The 25,405-nt window shown below is 40.9% G+C and overlaps 1 protein-coding gene across 6 annotated transcripts in view; it reads left to right on the forward strand.

The window, feature by feature from the left end:
• Positions 1–11,368: 11,368 nt before the first annotated feature.
• The window catches only part of GOLGA4 (golgin A4), a 69,924-nt gene continuing 55,887 nt past the window's right edge, over positions 11,369–25,405 (forward strand). For 4 of the 6 annotated variants that reach the window (XM_079302902.1, XM_079302906.1, XM_079302903.1 and 1 more), the window contains exons 1-2: positions 11,369–11,604; positions 16,621–16,716. In XM_079302902.1, the coding sequence (XP_079159028.1) occupies positions 11,518–11,604; positions 16,621–16,716 (183 nt within the window). In that variant the 5' untranslated portion in view covers positions 11,369–11,517. The remainder of the gene's footprint in view (positions 11,605–16,620; positions 16,717–25,405) is intronic. The other 2 variants (XM_079302905.1, XM_079302907.1) reach the window with 1 other exon arrangement.

Raw genomic sequence — 25,405 nt, forward strand, 5'->3', positions numbered from 1 at the left:
CCTTCCTTTTAAGACTTTCTGTGCATATTTATAGTATAATCATTAAATATGAACTTTTAGCAACAGATTTTTCTCTTCTCGTGGTGTACCAACTGCAAGGTTATCTTTGTGCTTTGGGTTGTGGCCTGTTAATATTGAAGAATGAGGTGAATAGAGGTCTAGGTAGTTACATGACATAGAAATAACATATTAACTATTTTGAATAGTTACAGGGATTAACTGCATATGGTAGGATAATAGAACACCAATAAATGACACTTTACACTTGTAAGTCAAACACTATTCAAAGACTATTCTAGTCATTATGGGTAGGAGACAGAATTTCATCTTGGTGTTCCCATTAGCTCTGTGTATTTTGACTCAAGAAGCCACAGCAGGTGTTCCTGCCTGAGCGTGTCAGGTTGTCATCTCTGGTAAATAATTCAGTGTAGCACTTCTGTGAGGAGGTAGTGTTGAGTGCTTAATAGAAAAGAATCACAGAGTAAAAACCATACTGTAAATTCTTCAGTGAGCAGTGACTTCCATAATAATTCTGATTTTCTTTGGCAGCATGCAAATTGCTGCTAAATCAGAATTGAGAAGCTCCCAATATAGTTCCTGGTTTCATAAGGACTTGGCAGTAATGGAAGTATAAAAAGAAATTAACTGAAATCCTTTAATTTAGCCAGACAGAGTAATAAAACATAGTTGTCTTGTTCTTTTTATGCCTGGCTAGTTTTCTTTTGTTGTAGTAAACAAACTTGTAAAATTTCTAGTATCCTTCTAGAGCTGAACTTTTTGTTTCTGACCTCTGCCTGACCCAAATATACTGAATACAGTTTAATACTAAAATAATCCAGATCAACACAGCATCTGTTTTGTCTTCTCTCCCAAAGATGCTATTCCAAATGAAGTTTCAGGTGCAGCAGGACAAGTTGAGGTCAGCCTAGTTCTTTATAATAGAATAGTTTGAGTTCATACTTGGTTTATTAAAAATGTAACTATAATCGCAATCCTTAAGTTAAACCCTCTTCCCCTTCAAGTCATGGAAAAGTTCAAGTGGTTTGAAGGAAATTACCAGAGGAAGTACTTGTGTGAAGACTTGTCACTGTTTTGTGGTGATAAATGTTTTTTTAAAGTGTTTATTTTTCTTATGTAAATGTAACATTTCAGTACTTCAGTTACAGCCATCAGAGTTGGTTTTTTTGAATAGTTGGAAAACAGTTACTTTGCCTAGAAATTATGTGTTCTATTTCAATAGGTGAACTCATCAATAAAGATTTAATATTAGTAAAGCAAAATGTTGTATTTTATATTAACAATAAACATAACTATTCTGTGATCTGTACCTGATCGATATCTTTGGCGTTTTCTGTACAAGCAGGGAAAGACTTAATGTGTGAGAAAGGAGTGTGGAATCAAAAGTGACAAAGTGAGCAAAGTCTGAGAGAGAACAGTTTGATTATTAGAATTGTAATTTGATTTGAAGTAGTGCCTGGTAAGCGATGAAGATGCGGAGTGTCTAGGGGTGATTTTATGATGGTATTTTATTCCCCGATCATCCGCTTTATGCCCAGAAAGCGGCTGCTGTAGCTTTAAAATGAACCCGTGGCCGGAGCGGGGAGCGCTCACACTCTCCACGGCTCGGGTTGTTACTCCCTTGCCTTCGCCGGATTAGCTTTCGCTACTTTGGGGAAGGAGCTTCTGATACTTTCCCTTAACCTGGCCGGGGGCTTTTTACAAGCAAAGCCTCTCGGCGGCCTTTTGTTTTGGTTTTGGTTTTGTTTCTTTTTTTGGGTTTTTTTTTTTCAGTCCGTTCGGGCAGCTGGGCGGGGGGGAGAGTCACACCAATAGGACATTACCCTCCCCCGACTTCGCCTGCTGCCAGGAGGAGACCCACGCCAGAAATCCAACAGGTTCCCGGCTGCTTCGTCAACTCTTTCCCCTTCCCCGAGACAAAGAGGGGCAGACACCATCTTTGCCTCACGGCCATGCAGTCTGGTGGAGGGTGGAGGTTAAGGTTTTGAAATTGACATTTTCTTCTGTGACTTACGGGCACCTCCCCCCCCCCCCCCCCCCCCCCCCCTTTTTGTTAATAAACATTTCTGTGTTTGGGGGTTTTCGTTTGTTTTGTTTTGTTTTCACCCGCTGGTATCCATTTCTCTCTGTGCAAGAGTAAAAGGGAGTTATTAAAGAGTCTCCTTTAGACAACATGCTCATTCCAGGGAGTTTTCTCCTGAAATTTTTCTTGAAACCGAGACACGGAGTCACATAATTAGAGCATTCTGATCAGTTTGGTAATTGCTTCTTTTAAGTATTTTTTTCAAGTCAAAGGTTTTCACATCTCCAGATTCTCCATTTGTAGTAATTCTTTGTAGACAAGGAGGATAGTAAAAAGGAAACATATCAGCATGTCATAGTAATATACAGGTGAGCTCCTAGAAGTTATAAAATAGCATGAAAATGCAGCAAGGAAAGCATCTCTTTTTGTTATATATTTTCAGAGTTACGTGTCTTCCAGCTCAAGGATTAAAAATATTTTAAATTATAAATCTCAGATCAGTATCAAATAGCACACGCTTCAATTCCATTGCTATCGCTGAGTTACTGTGCAGTATCTTGAAGTTTCCAGAACTTACTTTACTCACCTGTTTACTCACACTGACTTGTGTTTATTTTATGGGCATGCCATCCTAGCATACACCTACCATATAGCTGTTTCTAGAGAACTTCAAGAAAGCCAGATATCGTGTGCAAATCAATGCTGAATAATTACTGTGCTTCTGTAGCAGTTCAGGAGAGGTAATGGAGCATTCTCTATTTTCAAATGAAAGGCAAGTTACTCTTCTTTATGTAGAAGTGCCCTATGGGCCTCTTATTGAGAAGTAGATCAGACAAGAAAGGAATTTCAAGCCTGAAGCCTTTGTTCTCTTCAACCAGATATGACACTTTATTCAGTGGGTGGCAAAATTTGTAGTTAATCCTGGAAATTAGAAAAAGGAGTTAAGTAGGGTGAGAAACAGCTCCCTCCAAAATATTTCATTGGATATAAGGAGTAAGGAATTGAGCATGCCAATACTCAAGCAACAATACACCAGTACTCAGATATTATCCTCAACGCTGACTAGTTTCTAATCTGAAAGTGTTGTTCATAGAGATGTTACTTTCATAATCCTTATGTCCTGAATACAATTACTAATTGATAGATCTAGCTACATGAAACTGTTGTCCTTCCTTTGTGAAATTGTAATGGCTTTGTGAAAACACAGAGAAAAAACAAAAAAAACAAAACATTTATTTGTTCTGTGTCAGACACTGGAATGGTTTATGCCTTCAACATTGCTATGAAGGGGTTTTACCCATTATAGCAAAAACTATATAAAGACAACTACAGAAGCCCATCCCTCCTTGAAGATGCCTGACTGGAACTTTGGACTATGAGATAAGCCACCCAGATAAGATAAAGGGGACAATCATCTCAGGTCTAGGGAGAAACAAACAAGGCTGAGGAAAAGGAATGCATCCGTAAGAAAGCCAAACACAGTAGAAAATCATCCCTAGCTGGGTTTGGTGTGGGGGGCACCACAGCCCCCAGAGGCCAAGTTTACACAGAATTCCCCCAACTGAGGGGGGAGGAGGAGGTTTTGGGGGTGTGGTGCAACCTCTGGTCAAAGGCACTGAATATCTATATTCCCATACAAAAACCAGCCCAGCTGTGAAACCCCAGCCCCACAGGCCACATCCACAGGACACTCACCTGGGAGGCAGCTGAGGGGTCTCATAATCCATCAATGACCCCCAAGGCACTCCCAGACTTATTCCTGAGGCCTTGCACTACAGGACTGCACATGATGAAAGGGATGTAACAGATCCAGAGTTTGCTTCAAGAGACTCTGTCAAACTGCCACTCTCTCCTCTATGTCCCCAGGGAAGTACCTGGATATTCCCACCTAGCCTGAGCATATCTCAATCCATTGGATTCTATGCTTTTTGGAGGGCACTCTCACCACCCAGAACACCAACTGGAGAGGATCAACAGCATATATTTGGGATCCATGACTGATGATTTCTTTAATCAGTCTCTTTCTGTCCTCCACCTCTTTTCTACTTCTTTCTCTCTCTCTCTCTCTCTCTCTCTCATATTTACTATTCAATAAAAACCCCATACTACTGACTTTGGCATACAGTCTCATTTGCACCTTAATTCAGGTAGAAGCATTTCTAAGAACTTTAAAAAACTGGAGTGTAACAGTTCTGTTTTATAGATTCCAAAACTGTGATGCAGAGAAGTAGTCTGATTATTCCTAAATTGTAACTTTCTGTATACTGCATACATCAGTTTCATACATTTGATGCCATAGAAGGAAAGTGGGCATTTTCCTTAATGACCTATCAAATTATCCAGTACTGTAATTGGGAAAAATACTTCCTAAATTGCCTTAAAACAACTGCTTATATTGACAGTGACAAATTTTATTCAGTACATTTCTTTGAGAACCTGTTATGCCATGACTTTTCTGGATACAGCATCTCCAGTGATGTGGTTTTAAATGTTCTGTATTTTAGCCAAAGGAATAAGACATTTTAGGGTTTTTTTTTAGCTCTTCCCAACTCAATGTCTCAAGATCTTTGCATGAATTCTTATCCCTGCTAAATAAAAATTATTAAGCAAAATCATTTGCTGTTTCTTAGTGTTTAGGGGAAAATATTATCATAGAATAAGAAAAATCCCAGCAGTTCGAGTGGTGTTTTATGAACCTATATATTGCAACAACTAAAAAGCAACTAAATAAGCAGTCATTCCTTTGACTTTGTTGGGGCTTAGGATTCTTCCTTTTGTTTCTCTCTCTCAGGGAATTTTCTCTCATATGTGTTGGTAGAAGACAACAACGACCGAGTATTTAAGAGAGACAAAAGAAGTTGCCAAGCTCAGGGGAGGACGGCACTTGGTTTCACTCTTCTTATCTGAGGGTTTCTCTTGGAGGGGCAGAGATACAGCAAGGACTGGGCTGAGTAAAAAGTGGCTGGGGCAGCTGCTGTCCCCTTCTTGCTCTCTCGGCATTTGGAGGGGAAGGAGGCTGCAGTTACTGCAGGAAGAATTCACCACTACTGCAGGATTCTGTCTTCTGCTGCTTCTGCCGTGGGGTGAGTCTCTGCTCGTGAGAGCAGCCACAGAACTGGGACCCTGTTTACATCCACCTCTCTGAAAAAGGATTTCACCACCCACTGGGGTGCTTCAGGGAAAACCCTGGGATCCCCGAGCCCCCTCCCACTCCAAGGGAGTCTCTCTCTCCCAGCCCTGTTCAGGAGTCGGGCAGTCACTGCCCAGTCCCCACTGATTTTTGCCACTGCTCTGAGGTTTCTTTGCTGCACTGAAACTCGCACGCCCTGCAGGGACATCCTGCGGCTCTACAGCTGCCGAGCTTCTGATGCATCTCATCTACACTCCAGGGCTTCGCTCATCCCTGCCTTCCCAGCTTGCTGCATCCAAAATCCCTGCTACAGCCCTTTTTGCTATCCAGAGGGGCACCGGGATCGGCTGGGTGATTTTGTAAAGCAATCCCCTTTCCATCCCTTCTCCCGGCTGTGCCGCCATTGCCGTGTGGAGGGAGGGGCTGGGCCCGCGCCACAGCGCCCCCTGCAGGTGCGGGGGAATCATCGCACCCGCCCTGCCCGGCCGGGAGCCACCAGCGCCCCTGGCGGCTGTGACCGGAACTGCACCAGAGGGGAAAGCGCCCCACAGCCCAGAGAAGGCTGGCACTGAGCCTGGGGCTCTGACTGCTGTGCATGCTGTAGCTGTCGTTTGCCTTGTTACACATACTGGTAAAGAACTGTTATTCCTATTCCCAAATCTTTTCCTGAAAGCCCCATAATTTCAAAATTATAATACTTCAGAGGAATATTCCAATTCAAGGGAGGCTCCTGTCTTCCTTAGCAGACTCACCCCGGTCTTTCAAACCAAGACAGACCTTTCTGTCAGCAACTGGGCATGATAAGAGGGAAAACTGACCACGTGTTTGCAGGAAATTTGAACTGTCCTTCATAAAAATACCCATGGAAGCACTAAGATGCAAAATGGCTTTCTCACTGTGGGTGACCAGGACACTGGAATAGGGCCTAGGTCTCCCTCAAAACCAGCCCATTCCTCTGCTGTGAAGCAGTTCTCTCTTCAGGAGCAAGTTATTGCTCTTTTTTGATCAAGGTCCCTGCATGTATAGATTTTTTTTGGGGGGGGGGAGGGGGGAGGGAGTTGGAAGGGGGACAGAGGAATGTTTCTTTGTTTATATTGTGATCATAGAAATAAGGATAAAAGTACTCAAGCGAGCATCTGATGCTAACTAATTTAAAATCAAACTCATTACTAGCATTACTGTTGATAAAAATGGTTGCTGGTTTGTAGCATCATTTGCTCCTTTTTTGTGGTATTCAGAGTTTTTAAGGTACAATTAAAGAAAAATTAGAGAAAGCAGAAGGGAAATAACACTTAACAAGGTAGTGATAAAATTAAGATTTTTGTTTTAGAAAAGTCAGACTCTTGCAAGATCAAATCATGCCACTCAATTTTGAATCTCTTGATCTCTTATATTCCATTCATATAAAAAAGATGTTTCGAGTGAGCCATTTACTGCAGTGGTTCTTAGTAGTTTATCTTCAGCAGCTAAGCTTGCACTTCATACTTTTGAAGAGACAGGTATATGATATGAAATGTGATCTGAACTTTCCTGTTAAAACAGAGAGGTTCTGTTCCCTCCCAAGGTGCAGAACAGCAATGCCTATCATCTTTTCTTCTCTTTGAAGTGACTCAATTCCTCTTGTCTTCTCAGTGTGAACAATTTCACCCTTTATAGTACCTTTCAACATTCTCAGACAGTGCTCTTGTTCTTTTCATAGCCTTGTGCATTTTGAGCACACTCACAAATCTGATTGCTCCCTCATGTCACTCACCATCTTTATCCGATTCATTAACAAACTCTTTCCTCTGTTTTACTTTCACTGAGTTCAGACCAGTATCTGGGAATTACAGGTGAATGTATGAATGCACAAATGGACATTATAGACTATGATCTTGCTATGAACTCAGGCTCGTGGTAAAGAAATTTCGTATTTGATATCCAGTAATTTACTTAAAGCAACCTATACTTTGTACAGAGAGGGATTATAGAGCTGACAAAAAAACTTTGGATTTTGTTTGTTACCTGACCTGAATGCTGTCAAACTCTCATCTCATTAGTAATTTTGCATTTGTAATGCTGACAATGACTCGGCAGAGGCATAATGTCCTAGAACAATGTCATCTGGTGGTGATTGTAAGTCACAACATCTATATATAAAAGTAAAATTAGCAATTGGAGCAGGCTAGAAAAAATGTTGTGATTACCCCTTTTATTTATATTAAAGCTTTTAGAGTTTAATCACAACACTATAAAGAATTCATTTTCCACAACTACTTCTCATTCTATAGGTTGCAGGTATAATGAGTTGCCACAATTTTCCCTGTCAGATAATGTGCTGCATTTTGTAATATTTGGGTAGAAATAAAGATCAAAATACTTCAGAGCTGACACTGATTACCTGTGCAACTGTGCATGATACACTCCCTGACTACTTTAACATCAACAACAGTATTTTGAATTTTATGAGTAGGAGTAGAAACTGCAAATATTACAAGATGCAATGTTCTGTAAACTGTGTAAAGAGCAGTTATCAGAAATGTTACATATGTTATGTTACACTTTTCTATATATTTTAATATTTGTGTTGGATAACTGGATTGAAAGAACTAGCTGCTAGCAAATTAATATGTCCTTCCTAAAGTACTTGGATTGGAATATGTGAGAAAGTGTATTGAATGCCATATCCATAATTTATGCACATTGCTTTTTTTGTGACTTCCAGAAAGCTACAATCTTAGATAGCATTTTTAAAATTAGATTAGATTGGCTAAAGACTATATGCATCAGTAGGCTGAAGGCTAAGGACTTCAGCCATCAGTAGGAGCTAAGGTTGTTGACACAGTACCAATATTTCTAGTAACAGAATTGTTGTTAGCTGAACTTGAAGAAGCACTCAGTGGGATTACTTGAGTTTAAAGTTAAGCAAATTTCTCAGCAAAGACTGTGTGTTTGCGAGCAATCTGAAATAACTCAGGATATAAAACTGTCCAGCTCCTGACTGCCTCTATCTCCTTTGCAGCAGTTTTAGTTCTCGAGGAAACTCAGCACAATAAGTTAGCAGAAAATACTTGCTCTTTGCCAGGTTAGCTTTCTGCAGACTGAACATGCAGAAATGACTAAAGAGATGGTCTGACAAGCACTGAAGCTATCAAGAGGCAAGGAATGAGATGGCAGGCATATGTGGGCTGGTGTTGCTGAAAATAAGAGAAATTAGACTGGCATGACAATAGTCTTTCACATTAATGCTCTATACCCCTTCCCAAAGAAATACCCTAATGAGTGCTATAGACTGAATTTGCAACAGACATTTATTCTTAATTATCTACCATAACCAATGCCTTTTACAAGTATAAATTTATCTTTTCCAGACAGCACCATGATGTCATATTTCTCTTTTTAAAATCTATGTTAACTGGTGTACTAAAGGAATATAAAAAAGGAGGGGCTTATCTTCACTTTTGACTACTGTTTTAACTTTACAAGTAGATCTGCTAGGATCAGATCAACCCTCTAGAAATAAGGTATCATCCAGTCAAGTACAGGATTTTGACATTCTGTAAGAATGTAGTTTGAGACATTTTCACCAGGACACTGTGGGGTTTAGAGTAAATGCTTTTTATGTTGCAATGTGTTTCAATCAAACTTGCTACTATGCTAAAATATTTAAATCCTATTTGGAAGGCTTATGATAGGGTTTTGCAGAGTTATACATATCTTTAGAATTGTGACACTGCTGCTTAATGTGGGATGCCACTTCGTATTATGGGAGCAATACTAGACACTTAGCCATGTATCACAAAAGATACCAATTCAAAAGCACTAAAATTGACATTGATTTTTTAAATGCAACCAATCTATATGTGATTAAATTATATATGCAAATATTATTTAATATCTTTCTGAATTTCAGGTTAGGAACCTCCTGTGAAGAACAGGAGGTGATTAAGTACATTGAAATTTGCACAACAGAAGACCTTGCCATAGTAAAAAAAGTCCCATAGAAAATATCCAATTATCATATGACTACCAGATTAGTATTATTGCAACCCATTTATCAGAGTTTCAACTAATAAATCCCCTTACCATTTTCAGTAGTAACTAAGAATTTAGTGTAGGAAAAATGTACTTATTTTATCACAGTTTCTAGTCTCAAAATTGTTCCCTTCCACATAGCTTTTAGTCCTACAAAGACATCTGTATATAAGAAACACACAGAACATACAATTTCAAGCTTTAAATTTTCCAAGGAAATAATACAGAGCTCTCTTTTGTCTTGTATACATATTATGAATTAATTCAAAAAGCTGTGTTGATACCTACAGGAGCTGTCCTTTCAATTATACATGTGCCATCAAATTCACATACTACATCTAGTGATTTAGGTTTAAATCAGAATGTTAATCTCAACAGAAAAAAAGAGAATATAAGCTAGCATTTGTAATAGAGAACATAGGTATGAGAGGGTCATGGATGTAATAGGTTATTGAAGGTTGTTAAAGGGTTTCCCAAAACATTCATCAGGCATTGCTCATCTCACTTGATAACCTCTGAATTTTACCACCATGCTGCATGTCATAGTTAGAGGAAACAGAAGCTACCTCACTGAAGTAGAAAATGTTTAATTTTTATGGATGCAATAAACTCAATTACCCATTTAATTTTATTTCCTCACGGACTGCTATTCAGATGGCTTTGTCCTTTTAGTCTGGGAGACTTTTCCCTATACCTCTGTTTCAACCTACAGAAAAGATACCCAACAAATTTTCAAGGTACTTTCCTGGCTATTACAGCTTGCAGGTTCAGATTAACTTTTTTGAAGGTGTTTGAAGTCAACTATATTCTCACCAAAAATCAGTAGAGGGTGCAAGTCACAGCTGTCATTTGAAATATGTGTAGTAGTCTTAACAGCAACACACAAACAAAAGGGTCACTGCTAGTCACAGTTTATGTGAAACTAAACAGATTGCTAAAAATAATTTTGTTTAAATACATAGCAAAAAACCCCCAAAACTGGGGAAACCAGCAGGTTTTTATTTTTTTTCCTGTGGATGTATCTTGATTTTTTTCTTTTAGTCAGTGTAACAACAAATTGGAAAATATTTTCCTATCCACTTTCCACTCCCCTCAAATTAATTAGAGATTTTAGGAGTGTATTTTAGTAGAAACATTTCTGGGCATTGCTGTGTACAGCCTTCTTAGTAGGAAGCTTTACAAAAAACCACATGGTTCATCGCTTTTTGCAAACAGCACCACGTATTTTTTAGCTTTCGTACAATGTCACTGTCTACACAGTAAGTTTCAAAATAGTCCCATTGTTGGAGAATGAATGCTGGTTGCTGCTGACAGCCCTCTGCATTTACACTGATCACACAAACGCCATCCAGGGATCTAAAGCCAGAGCTTTTAACCTTAAGCAGCCAAGAACTTTTTCTCCCTAGTTTCGTGGAGAAAGTAGCAACAACAACAGTAGCAAACACTGCCTTTCCACCTTCCATGGTACTTTGGCTGTAACAGTGTATCTCAGGTTTACAAACAGAAGATTTCAGAGTGGACTAAATGAAAACGTCGAGACTTTATTATGAGCGGATAGGTTTCCAGGCAGCTTCAAAAAGCGACTTCTAGGCAATTTTTAGTTGGAAGCTTTCACAAGCCGAGGAACCGAGCACATTTTTGTTACTTTGCTGCCCAGCTCTTCGGCTTGTCCTCGACACTGTCGCTGCCCGACTGAGGAGGACTCTCAAGGGAGAGTCCCAGGAGCAGCGTTACCGACCCCCAGGGACAGCATTACCGACCCTCAGGATCAGCGTTACCGACCCTCAGGATCAGCGTTACCGACCCTCAGGATCAGCGTTCTGGCAGATCCAGCGTCTCCGTGGCGAGGTTTAAGGTATGGAATCACATACGGCGGCGGGAAGGGGCAGCGATGCGGCGGCTTTACAGCTCTGCTCTTCCTCCCTGCGGACAGAAGCGGTCACTCCTCCGCCCGCTCCATTCCCAGGACGGCACCGCCTCCCTCGCCCGCCGGGAGAGATGGAGCGAGCGAGGCCGGGCAGCGCCGCTCCGCCCCGCCGCAGCGCTGGAGCCCGGGGCCGCTGCCTCTGCCCGCGCCGTGGGAGGAGTAGCGCGGGCGCTGCGCTGGGAAGTTTGTGCCTCGCCGCGCACCGTGCCGGCCGGAGCGCCCGGCTCCACGTTGGCTGCGCAGGCGCAGCGGCCGCGGCTGCCCGTGCCCCGCTGAGGGGGGGTCGAGGGCGGAGCGGCGGCGGCTCCGCGGGCCGGGCCGAGGGGAGATCGGTTCCGCCGCCCCTCGCCGGCTGACCGGCCCGCCCGCAAACCGTGCCCTCATCCCCTTCTCCCTCCCGCCACCATGTTCAAGAAGCTGAAGCAGAAGATCAGCGAGGAGCAGGTGCTGCCGCGCGGAGCGGGGGGACGTGCGGGCTCGCTCCCGGCGCAGGTACGGCGGGGAGGGGCCGTGGCAGACGCGTCCGCGCCGCTGTGGGCGCTGGTGGCGGCCTCGCACCGGCGGGGCCAGGCCGCGCCTCGCCCGGGGAGGCCTCGTTGTCCCGCGGGTCGGGCGGAGCGGCCCCGCCGCAGCCGCGGGAGGGTCGCAGCGTGGGCCGGGCCGGCCGGAGGCTCCGGGCTCGGTTCGGCTGGCGGAATCGCTCCCCGGGTCGCTGTCAGCGCGGGGTGGCTCCGCTAGAACTTCGTCATCTAAGTTTGTTGTTACCGATCCGCCGCCTGCCAGAGACCCCGCTTCGTTTTGGCCGCTTTACAAAAGCTGTCTTGTGGCGGAATGTGAAAACGAGCTCTTGCCTGATCATCCAACAGAATGAAACAGAAATGTGTTTCTTCCTTAACGTTTAAAGTGATACTTTCACGTGCACTGAATAACAATCCAGTATTGAGTTCCTTGTCTCTCATCCTAATGCTTGTTCTTTCATTTCTGAACGTCCCTTCTGTTAGCATCTTTTAGAGGGCTGATTTGCTTACCTCGGTCTTATCCTTGCATTTTTTTAACTGCAGATTAATTGAGAGTTTAGTATAAATCTGAGAACAAGGCGCTTATTTATTTGTTCTAGTAGTAATTCATTTGACCGTTTTCCTCTTGCATGTACTTCCACTAAGTTATTATAAATGTATTCTAGAAAAGGCTGTTTTTGCATGATAGTAATACAGTAGATAGGACATGTGTGGAGAGTCTAAGTGAAAGTCACCAAAAAAATGTTGTGATGATTTCATGCATGTGTCAAAGCAGAATAAACTGATAATGTCTGCCTGTGTCTCATTGCTAGGTTAAGTAGCCTGTGTATCTTGGAATCTAAAAGTATAAAAACTGATATAAACTCCAAATCCTGTGAATGTTTAGCTACAGACAAGTAATTTAGTTAATTTGACAAATAGGTGATTAGTTGCCTGGGCTTGATCTGAGTGTAATTTGAACCACTGGGAGATTTGGCACTGCATAGTCTCAGTATTAGACCACGGTTCCAAAACTGCTGACGGTTATGTTCTATTCTTTGAATCACTCACTTGTGAAATAGAGGTAAGATTTTTGGAAATGGATCTATTGTGGAGTTTTGTATAGCTTATGTAGCTTATTGAGACCTTACTTAAAGGCCTTCTATAGTATTAATTTTGTGCCTTTTCTAGTTAGTGAAGTATATTTTTATTAATTGCAGTTTAAAGTGCTGTCTTGATTGCCATATGTGGTGAACTTTCAGTGCAGTGTAAAAGAGATTGAGCTGCAGAGTTTACTGTTTTCAATATGCAGCAGCTAAATTATGATACCTTTCACAGTATTGTAATCCACTTAGTTGAAGGATACTCTGTGTTCAGGAGCTGGTACTTGCTGAGAATCATCCTACTGAAAAGATACAGGCTTATGCATGTATGCACCCAACAGTGTAATATTCTTTAGTCTTTATCTGGCCTTGACCCTGAAACCTGATACAAGAGCTTATGATAAATTATGCCTAGTCTGCAGATCTAGTCTACCGTACTGTGACAGAGCAAATCATGTAACTCGAGGGTTGACATGGAAAGGCAAAGCAAAAAATTACAACTTATTTTTATTTTCATGTAAAATAGTTGTCTTGCAATGTTTCTTACTCTTCAGTTGCTCTCAAGTAACACTGGGGGGAAATAGTTAAATTTGATCTTAGAAGTAATAGGTTTGTCTTCTCACTTGTATCTCATTTGAAAACAGATTCTGTAAAGAAAAAAGAAGTGAGGTTTTGAGGCTTATAAAATATACTGTAGTCTTGCAAGAAGTGTGGGATATGCTTTTTCCCTTTACTTTTAGTAGTTCAGATCCTTAAAATGCATTATTTCCTATCAAATTTCTCAAGTGTAACACTTTTTTTTTATGAGGAGGTGTTTGTAGACCTTCCTGTTTTATATGCATGGTTAGCTGACTGGTGTCACCTGTCAGATTGAGAATACCTGCCCCTCACAGTCTGAGAAACACATCCCTTTCTTACTGCTGTCAGGGAGGAAAAAACCACTATTGCAATTACAGGTGTATTGAGCTGCTACTTGTCACCTGACAAATAGGGATGAAGAAAAAATGGAGACAGTCAATACTGTCTTTGCCTCAGCAGACCTTGGACTGCTGGTCCTGGGTCAGAGGACCGTGACTGTAGGAACACTGACATTCCATTTCCATGAAAGACATTTAAGGAACAGTGCAATCATCAGATACAGTCAGCATGGGTTCACAAAGGGAGAATCCTGTTTTAAAAACCTTGTGTAGTAAGTTCATCTGCCTGGTAGACGAAGGGAAGGTGGTGGATGTAGTTTTTCTGGGTTTTACATAAAGGCTTTTGGTACTGTTCTTCCCACAGTTTTTCCAGACAAGTATTCCAACAGTGGGATGAGCAGGTATGCAGCACACTGAGTGAAGAATTGGTTGAAGAGCAGGGCTCAAACTGTTGCAGCAAACAGGACACCTGGCTTGTGACCAGTAACCACTGGTGTTCCTCAGGGCTCAGTTCTAGAGGCAGCTCTGTTCCATCTCTTCATCAGTGAGCTGGAGGCTGCATTGAATGCTCAGATAGTTTGGTGATGATACCAAACTGGGAAGTGCTGCTGACTCTCCAAGAGGCTTTGCCTTGCAGAGAGATCTGGATTGACTGGATCAGTCAATCAATTTTTATCAGTTATTGAGCAGTCACCAGTGGCATGAAACAGAACAAGACCAACCAAATGCTGGATTCTGCACCTGGGATGGAGTAATCCCAGGCATGGGTGTGCACTGGGAGAGGAGTGGCTGGAGAGCAGCCCTGCAGAAAGGGGTTTGGGAGGGCTGGCTGGCAGGAAGCTCACTGGGATCAGCAGTGTGTGTGCCCTGGCAGCCAGGAGAGCAAACCTCATCCTGGGTGATCAAACACAGCATCACCAGCCAGCCAAGAGTGCTGATTATCCTCAGTGCTGAATTCAGCACTGGTGCAGCCTCACCTCGAGTACTGTGTGCAGTTCTGGGCACACCATTTAAAAAGGGTCTGAAGGTACTTGAACATGTCCTGAGCAGGGCACCAGAGCAGGGGAGGGGCTGGCAGGAATGTGCTCTGGGGAGCAGCTGAGGGCACTGGGCTGGTCTGGTTTGGAGAGGAGGAGGCTGAGGGGTGACCTCACTGCTGCCTACAGCTTCCTGGGGAGGGAAGTGCTGAGCTCTTCTCCCTGGTACACAGTGCCAGGACATGCAGGAATAATCAAACTGTGTCTGTCATGGGGGGTTTGGACTTAGCATGAGGAAACACCTCTTTACTCAGAGGGTGTCCAAAACCTGGAACAGGCTTTCAGAAGAGGTGGTTGATGCCTTCCCCTGCAGTGCCTGTCAGTGCTAAAGAGGCATTTGGACAGTGCCCTCAAAGCCATGCTTTATCTTTGGTCAGCCTTGAGCTCGTCAGGCAGTTGATATCCTGTTTCGGATCTTTCTGTTTTTGCATAAGATCAATGAATATTTGTACTGCAAAGCTCAGTGCCACTGAAATGACTGTAAATTGACAAGAAGTCTGAAGGCAGCAGTGAGAATTGTAGGACCATTAAGGGCAGGGGTGAAGAAATAGGTTCATACTGCTTCTGAGCAGTGAGTGTCCTTGAATGTTTCTGACCCTCATCAAACAGAAGGAAATTGATTTCCAAATAATCTTCTTTAAAATCCTTGCATTAGATTGAGGTTAGGAGTAGAAGAAGAGTAAGCTTGTCAGCATGAATAGATCAGGCTTTTTTACAAACTATATGAATACTTTGATATGATTGTTTTCAGCAGTACATAAAGCTTTCATGATAATAGCTATTTTGATTTGGTATTAAGTAAGCTGTGTGATTTTTGACTATTTTCAAGTTGGAACGCTAGTCTACCCTGTCCTGTAACTATGACTGATTTTAGGATAATTTTGATATAGAGAAGAACAAATATAGCTACCACTCCTGGTCCTAGCAGTGTTCAGCTGATAGAAATTTCAACATTGCCTTATATCCTGAGTTAAGTACCCCTGTGCTCTTCTGCCAGGTGGAGTTTCTGATCATCTGACCACTCTGGGTCTGGATTGGAGCTCCAGGAGTGAAGCGTGGCACATTTCCTCTGTGTGCCAGGTATTGGCAGCCACTGCAGGGCTGTGATACAGGTCCACAGGAATGGGGTGTGTGCAGCAGGGCATCACCTCATCAAAGCAAGGCCTGACCTTCCTCTTCCCCCCACCACATGCCTGAAATATTTTGAGCCCGCAATCCTTCCAACCTCTCAAAATGCCTAATGATAAATCTTGCTAATTACTTTTTTTGGTATAGATCTGCTTCTTGATAGTTTGCTACTCATTACATTTATACTGAAATTTTATATTTGAAATATGCATTATGAGGCTGGAAAGGTAGTTTGTGTTGGTGTGACTTTTTAGAACCTCAATTTAAATGAAGTTGTAAAATTTCTGTGAATAGATGTTCAGTTCTGACAGGAACAACAAGTACATATTGACATCAGAAAATATAGCAATTTCTTGTGCCTTTTTCATTATTTAAATTCAATTTTTAAAATGTTATAAATTAAATATTTATAAACTTTTTGGTGTCATTTTTTGTTGATAATTTTCAAAGTTCTTAATCAGATTCTGTTCCACTTGTAAATTATTTAATCCCTTTCAAATTACTAAACTTTTAAACCTTAGGCAACTGTAATATGTTCCTAAAATATGAGGAAGCTTGTTTTTCAGATATAGTGTAAGAGTACCATAATCAGAAATAATCCAAATAACCTAATTTTTTGTTTGTTCTTGTGGCTGGTTCATAACACATTTTGCTCTGGGGACTTTGTGGTAAGGTAGAACTTGTCACGGACAGTTTTCTTTAAAAAGATCTAGACTGGGCTTTACTGAGATGATATAGTTAGTAATTCTTGAAGTAAACGATGATGCAGAATAATTAGTTCTGGAGTTAACAGTATTACTTGTTAATATACATGATCTCTCTGTAGGCCCCTTCCAAATCCCCTCCATCAACTGGCAACAGAAGCAGGACAACTTCATTTACAGATCAGAATGATGAAGGCACTTCAACACCAGACAAAGAGGTCAGTTGAGAACTGTTTTGCTCTGTTTTTCAGCTTTATGTCCTTAATTGCATTTTTTTTTATTTCTCAATTTCACTATTTTCTGTATATTTATAGATATGAATAGTCTATTTTTTTGGTTAAATACCAAAGCATTTAGTAGTAATAAAACAAATCTTTAAGCTGTAGTGATTAACCTCCAGATTAGGAAATGTTTTAAGTCTTCAGGTCTTAAAAATCTTACTCCTGAACTGAACTCAGTGAGGTAGTGGGACAGATACGTTTGGAGAGACTAACTTTGTTTTTGTCCCACTTTTTGTTGAAAAGCTAGGTGAATCCAGGTAATTTGAAGTGGATGATCCAAAAGGTTTATACAGTGTATTTGTGATTGTTTCTAACGTGGCAGTTATAAGTATCAAACTCAAAGTTACTTCCCCCACCCCACTTCTTCTCTCCCCTGTCCCGAAACTAAAAACCAACCCAGCCCTCCTTTGCCCCTCCCCCCCCCCAAGAAAAAAGCACCCAAAAACTGAGCAACAAACCAAACTGACTCTAAATTATCAGTCATAAAAAATCATTGAAATCATTATCAGGATGATGGATAACCTTGACTTGTATAATAAAGCAAACAAATAAGATAATCTGCACTTAACTTGTTCCATGTTAAGTGCTACAGCTCTTTAGAAGTGGCTTGATTAAAAAAAAAAAAGCAACAAATGCAAATAAAGCATTTCCCTGACTTAGTAAGCATGGGCATAGGCTGGTAGCATAAAGCAGGATGCTTCTGTGATTCTGTGAACTTTTTCAGAGGAAGTGTTGAATCCTAGTCAGAAAGTTCAGTTGCTTTGTTTTGCCACAAAATATGATGCATTTTCTTGCAGAGAAACAATCCACTTTAATTTTTAATGCCATGTTTTCTTTAGGATATAATCAGCTATACCTGAAACTTGTAATAGATTTCATTATGAATGCTATCAGTGATTACAGCTTGGCAGTTTGCTTCCTGCAATAATAGAAATTGAAGGGAAAGTACTTCATGGTTTTGTGTTTTGGTATTTTCTAAGAAATGCTTATTTTCACTACTGTTACATATATATATATATATGTATATTTGTCTGTAATGAATTCCCTCTCTCCTTGGAAAAAACTTTCTGTTATCTGGTGCTCATGAATGGTAGCAAGCAGTGTTACCCAGGATAAACTACTAAGTTTTTCAGTAAGGAGAGTTTTCTGATCTTCATGCAGGGTATAGAAGTAGCATATTGCCACATGAGAACTACAACTGTGGCCTAGAAGGAGTGAGTCGGTACTGAGAGTCGATTTCCCTTTTTCAAAAAAAAAAAAAAAATTGTATAATGTGCAGAAGGACTCATTTGGCCAAGGTTTTCTTCACAATTTTTATTAGAACTACTATGTATTGTTCCCAGCAAACTCCATTTTCAGAGTGCTGTTCCAGACAAACAAGAGAAGCAAAGGATTCCCCGTAGCACATGCCAAGTTACATTGGAGGAACATTAATCTCTAAACAGACTGGATTTAGATGGGAATTACCAGAGAGGCAAAAGGAGGAATAAGATTAAGAGTGGAAACAGAGGTAGTAAAGTACCCTCAGATTTACAGTTATCCTGGTCTTAGGGGAGATGCCATAACAGTTTTACTTGTGAAACATATCCTTTAATTAGAAATTCAGGAAGTAGTGAAGTCCTAAGGGGATGAAAACCTCTATTTTTTTGTAAGGACTGGTTCTACATCAAATGGAAAATTTGACAAAAAATTAAGCTTAATTTATTAAAACAAGAAATTTATTTTCTCCAATAATTTCTTATAAATGTTAACAGTATGATTAAAAGCAAACTATATTTGAAATCTGTTGGATGAGATTTTCATAAAATTCAGTTCAGCAGCAGTATAGTATGCTTAAACAAGAAGCAAGTATTGCATATTGTCACTGAAAATACATGCTCTGATTATATGAATGCATTATGTCTTTTGGAGGGCATTTTTTTCAGTGTTCTCATTTGACTCTGTGTGCAAGTGTCATTGGCAGTGGCATTACAGTGAACTCTTGAACAACATTTAATATACTGAAAATATTTGGTTGAAGAGTATTGTATGCTGAAACATTTTTTCAGTACATGAAAAATTGTTAACCATTTTAGTACTGAAAGCCAAGCAAAATTAGTGTTTCATCATTATTGTGTATATTTTGTGTCCTTCTGTGTGAGCTGTGTTTTAGTGCGTCTTTAAATAGATCAGGTTTTTGTATTTTTACTTCCGTAGTATTAAAGTTGCAAGTACTACACATGAAATCTTTGGTTTTTTCTCAGAATGTTTTTATAATAAAAGCAATTTCAGAATTAGTTACAGTCATAAATTACATCATTAGTCTGATCAAAGAATTATAATAAAACTTATGTGCCAACGTTCTTGATTTATACTCTTCAATGATAAGATTTAAAAAGTATTTTAGTATTGCAAAATTCCAAGGTGCTATCAGTTTAAAATAAATCTACAAACGGTATGCTCCTTTTATGGAATACCAGGTAAGTTTCTTTTTCATGCCAGCTTTCATCTTCAGCTTCTGTTTTATTGGATATCTGATTCTCCATTAGCAGTGTTATAGAAAACCTCAAAATCGTATTGTATATAGGAAAAAGCAGACACCTGACTAGTTCTGTATTCTCTTACTGCAAGTAGCTCATAAAATATGATCACATTGTGAGGTAAAACTATTTCCACAGAATTTTGTCAAGACAATTTGCCTATCCAATTCTTTCTGAGTTGGTATGCTGCTGTTTGAAACAGCCCTAGACTATTAAAATACGCTCACTTAGTGAGTTCAGTCTTTTCTGATGAAGAGTAGTGTTCAAATTTACCACATTAACTTATGAATTGAGTTTGAGGTGAAATGCAAAAATAGTATTCACTGTAGTTCCTGTAAGTTAAAAATGTTCTTTTTGTTCTACTCTAACTTGTTACATGTATACAAGGCCCAGCTGCAGAAGATAACAAAGCTGGTTCTAGTTCACTGTCTGCTGGCAGCAAGTGGCTGATAGGTTGCTGTGGGTGACCTACCAGTCATGCATCCAAATGTCACTGACATCCTAATGAGTGTTATGGAAGTGACAGCAGAGCACAATATATCTCTTAGACCTAAAGATACTTAGCCAAGGTACTTTCCAGTCTCACTTTAGTGGTATATAATGACTCTGTTATTAAATTAGTTGAAATGTTTCTCTGGAATTGGCTATTAATATAGTATGACAAATAAAGCTGAAATAATATTCCTTCAGTACCTTTGTTATTCCTGGATCTTTTCTGTATTTTTATACTTAATTTGAAGTACTTCTAAATATGTGTTGCCGTGCAAAGATGGTAGTGGTTCAGATATATCTGTATTTTTTTCCTTTCTGTTATTTAGGACTAAATTTTGGAGGCTGTGTAAGCTAGTATGCTTAGATTGCTCATCAAAATAAAATGCAAACCAGAAAAGACCTATTTGATTTCTGTGTTACCGCTTTCTGAAAGTGCAGATCTGCTCTCCTAGATTCTAGGGCTTGTTTAATTGCAGAGAGAAACCCTTGAAATTTTACCTCTTTAGTTTTTCCTATTCCCTTGTCACAGTAGGGATGAGGCATAAAAGATTGTTGCAAATTTCACAAAGCTTTTCATAAATAAATACTTTGTAAATAAGGAAATTACTGAATTATTCACAGCTTTTTCCTGACTTTTACCACCTTGGACAAATAACTACATTTATTTATTAATTTATTTTATTCTGGGGAATGAGTTCTTTTTAAGTAAGAGTTGAAATTAAACCTTTTAGCTGATAGCTAACATCTTCTTGCTACTTGAAGTAGATGAGGAAAAGGTAGCTTTTCTCTTAGACAAGTTTTGTAGTCTCATCCTCTTCCCTCTGTCTTGCTGTGCTGGTATATAACATAGCAAAATGCTCATGTGCAATTATAGAATCTTCTAAGTATTAACATACTACAAATACATGTATGCTGTGATGCATTTTGCTAACAAGAGGTATGAATTTTAAAATTTGCTTGATAACAGCCTAATAAAAAATTTGGAGCCACTGATTCTCTTATTTTTCTGAAAGGGAATAATGGATTACCTTTGGCAATCAAACATATATGCATATAGCATATAGCATACTGCCATCTCCAGAGCAATGAGGCTTGAGTCAAACTCTGATCCCTGTTAAATTTTGGGTTTTCTTTCACTTTGTATTAAGGAAGCTCTTTGATCTAGGAATTATTTTGGCCTGTGCACCCCACTCATCAGAATCCTCGTGAAAGATTTGAGCCCAGTAATTCTTCAGAGGGAGGAGGAATAATAATAATTATAAGAACACATTCATTTCTGGAGTTCAAAAAGCCATTAAAGCTCAGTTAAGGCTACTTCACTTAGGCAAAACTTGAGGGCTACAAAAACTGTTCAGAATGTTGAAAATACAAAGGTTATTCAAACAGAAACTGTACTGTCCTTTGATAATACTGAAGATATTGTCACCGGGTGTTTGGCTTAATGAACTGTTTTCCCTCATTTGCAACTTTGTATCCAAGGTAGAAACATTTGTTGCTCAGTAGGATTTTACTGGCAGAAAAGCAGAGTAAGAGTTAAATATTTTGACAAAAGATCAGTAGTGTCACAGCCGATTGAGGAAACCTGCCTGTTTGACCACCCAGGAGCTACTCTGGCAGTCACACTTGCACCACACCAGGCTTTTGCTGTGGGGCTGAGGCCCCTTCACCACAGGCAGATCCAGTGAGCTGATGGGTGTCCCACCTGACTCCCCATATCCTCACATGGAGACAAGTTTCTCTCACTGACACAAGGTTTCCCATATAGTTCTAGACTCTGCTTCCTTTAAGAATTTTTAACATGGTGCTTCAATATAATGAGAGATGGAGTTGGATGTCTCCTGGTAGGGACCCTGAACAAATTCTTTGTGCCTGTTTAATGGTGATATTTGATCTGGGGTCTTCTCACTGTTCATTGGGTTCTACAGAGTCTCTGGGTGACTGGGCACCGTGCAGCTGCCATGGCAAATCTGTGCCTTTTATTGGGCAAAGGGCTCATTGCTGGGGGTTTGAGCCATTTCCCCCCACACAGGGAACAAACTGTATCTTGCAGTGCAGCTGTACACTGAACTACCTGTACTATTTGTAGTCCTCAACAGCTTTCAGTCTATAAATCTGGTGCTTGAGATTAAGGTCAGTGTGGCTAAGGAGATGATTTGCCCTGGAGTATCACAGAACTGGTAGGACTGGAAGGAACCTCTGGAGATCATGCAGTCCAACCCTGTTCCAAGGCAGGGTCACCCAGAGCAGGTTACACAGGAAAGGAATGTGTCCAGGTAGGTTTTGAATATCTCCAGAGGTGGACACTCTATGGCCTCCCTGGGAAGCCTGTTTTAGTGTTCTTCTACTCTAAGTGTAATGAAGTTCTTCCTCATGTTGAGGTGGAACTTCCTGTGGTTTAGTTTATGGTCATTCCTCCTTGTCCTGTCACTGGGCACCACTGAAAAGTGTCTGGCACCATCCTCTTGACAACCTTCTTTGAGATATTTGTATGTGTTGATTAAATCTCTTCTCTTTTTTCTCTTCTTTAGATTAAACAGACTCAGCTCCTGCAGTCTCTCCTTGTGAGAAAAGTGTTCCAGACCCCTAATTATCTTAGTGGCTTTCCACTGGATCATCTCTAGTAGCTCCTTATCTTTCTTGTAATGAGGGACCCAGAACTCCACACAGCACTCCAGATATTGTCTTTTAAGGGATGAATAGAGGGGAAGGATCTCTTCCCTCAACCTGCTGGGCACCATCTTCCTGATGTACTCCAGAATACCACTGGCCCTCCTAGCTGCAAGGACACTGCTGGCTAATGGTCAGCTTGTGGCTCCACCAGGATTCCAAGGTCATTCTCTGCAGAGGAGCTCCCTAGTAGGTCATCCCCTAGGCTTTACTGATACTTGGGGTTGATCTTTTCCAGGTGCAGTTCCCTTGTTGAACTTCATTAGGTTTCTCTGTGCCAATTCTCCATCCTATCAAGGTCCTGATAAATTGCAACACAGCCTTTAGGTGTATTAGCCACTCCCCCCAGAGTACATTTTAAATAAAATGTTGAAAGATCTTAGTAGGATTTCTATAGCAAGCGTCAGTGTGATATAATTGCATTCTTAGGATTAGAGAAGGTTAAAGAATGACCTGCATGTTTGTATCTTCTGTTTATTGGTATGCTTCATCTCAGTTGATTCTAGCTTGTCTAGTTTTTTTGATCGCAGTACCAGCCTAGTGCAGATATCCTGCTAGTGATACATTATAGCACCAGGTGTATTTAATGTTTCTGAAGCTATTAAGATAATTCAGAGTGGGTTTTAGAACGAATGCTGAAGCCCAGGAATCTTTTGTGGTAATACTGTTCAGTGTTGACTGACTAGCAGGTTGCTTCTTGCCTGTTTGCAGGCAGAGATAAACATTTTTTGGGTGATTTTTAATAATCCTTTCCCTAGCATCCCTGGCCCACAGTTACTTAGACAGTTAGTTCTTAAAGTTATACTGAATACATGGTCGAAAAAAATGAAAAATGCAGATAAAACCAGATTGGAAATATTGGAAAGCATTAAGTAATGTAATTACAGGACTCACTAGAGGGCTCTGCTTGTAATTTAACTAAATATGTAGCAATGTCATGGTTTGACATTGGCCAGATGCCAGGCACTAAAGAAAGCCTTTCACTCACTCTCTCTTGTTACAGTTGGGCAGAGGAGAGGGAAATGAAATTAATTAAGGGTTCATGAGTTGAGATAAGGATTGGGAGAAAACACTCTAAGGGCAAAATAGGTTCAAACTTTAGGGTAAAAGGTAAATTTATTATTAACAGAGTCAGAGAAGGATAATGAGAAGAAAAATAAGCCTTTAAAACACTTTTCTCTCCCTCTCTTTTTCCCCCTGACAGCACAGGGAGACAGGGGGTGGGGGTTTTGGTTAATTCATCACTTGAGATCTTTTTTCTGTGTGCTCAGGGAGAAAAGTCTTTTCTCTGCTGTGCCATGGGGTCCTTCCCATGGGAGATGATTCTCTCTGAACTCCTCCAGTGTGGCTCCAGTCTTACGAGCAGCAGTCCTGCCAAGATTGCTGCAATGTGAGTCCCCTGCCATGGGCAAACAATCTTTCTAAAATTGCTGTGGTGTGGGTCATTAATCCACAAGGTGCAGTACTTTGAGGATTGGCTGTTCTAGTTTGTAGGAAGGGCCCTCTATCTCTTATCTCTGGAAGCAGGGGCCCTCTGTCTCTACTTGGGTCTCCCACTGGATCACTGCTTTCTCTGGCATTCAGCTGCTCCAGTGAATATTTCTCTTACAGGCTGCGAGTGAATCTCTGTATTTTCTGGGTACCTCATGGGCTGCAGGGGAGCAGCCTGCTTCACCACAGTCCTCACTATGGCCGGCAGAGGAGTCTCAGCTCCAACACTTGGAGCAGTTCCCCCCCTCCTTTTTCTGTTCACCTTGGTGTTGTTTTCCTTAATGTCCTCACTTCCTCTTCTTCTCTGACTTAGAAGAAAAACTGTTGTCCATAGTTGCCAATAAGTTCCACCCATTCAATGATTTCTGCGGGATCCTGCAGTGCTGGGAGGTCAGTCTTGTTGAGATTCCATGTTGGGGAGTTGCTCACCAGATTTTTGCTGCCAGCCAGGGCCACTTGCAGTGGCAGCCACTGTGGTGCTGGTGCTATTTAATGCCTCTTCTCATGCAGGGCGGTGGGAAGGAGAAGCTGCTGCCACCGCCCCACCTGCCCTTCTGCCTGCAGCGTGGCTGGCTAGTGGTGGCCAGGCAAAGGCTCACTGTGGGCCATGCTGAGATGGTGGCAGCCACAGCTCCATGGGCTGTGCTGGGGTGGCCCCCCCACAGCAGTGCCTTGCTGCCCATGGAAAAGTCTGCCTGTGTCTGTTTTGATTTTCTTCTTAAAGATGTCATCAAGGAGGCATTACCCACCTCTCTAATTGGGCCAGCAGCATGATATTTCAGAGCCATCAGGGCTCTGAATTATCATTACTCTGTCAGATGTAGTGGAAGCCTCTAGCAGTTTCTCACAGATGCCACTTATGTGGCCATCCCCCTCTACTAAAATACAGGCCATGCCAAATCAACACACAGAGTAACAAAAATACTGTAAGCAAGTCCATAAATATTTTCATTGTTGGTCACCTAGTATTGGAGAGTGGAGGATGAACTCACTAATGGGCAAATGCAGCCGGTTCTAAATGTGTTAAAGAAATACTATTCTTGGGCCGTGACTGGGTATACTCTGTCTTTGGTAGCTCTTTGAAGTGTGAAACTCTTGTCATGTCTACTGAAGAGAAAGTATTTTGAAATTTCATATTGATAGAATGCTCAATATTGTTATGCCTTCTTTACTTGTAAGGTTGGCTCACAGAATCACTGTACCTTCTTCTGTTTGTGTTCTACTCACAGAAAACAGCACATTCTGCTGTTTGTGTAAACTTATAGTTCTGATGGAGACATTGGAGTTGTATGGCTGCAAACTCACACAGTACTGCATTTTTCTCAAAATCATAACTGTAATATGCATTGGCATATTTTAGGCATTGGGTAGTTTGGATCTTCTTACCATCTTAGAACAGGGTTGCATATCCCTATAATTCTACCAGGTAGTTTGAGTAAATTTTTTAAATGAACTTG

The sequence above is a fragment of the Erithacus rubecula genome (genome assembly GCF_903797595.1).
Source record: "Erithacus rubecula genome assembly, chromosome: 3".
NCBI classification, from domain to species: Eukaryota; Metazoa; Chordata; class Aves; order Passeriformes; family Muscicapidae; genus Erithacus; species Erithacus rubecula.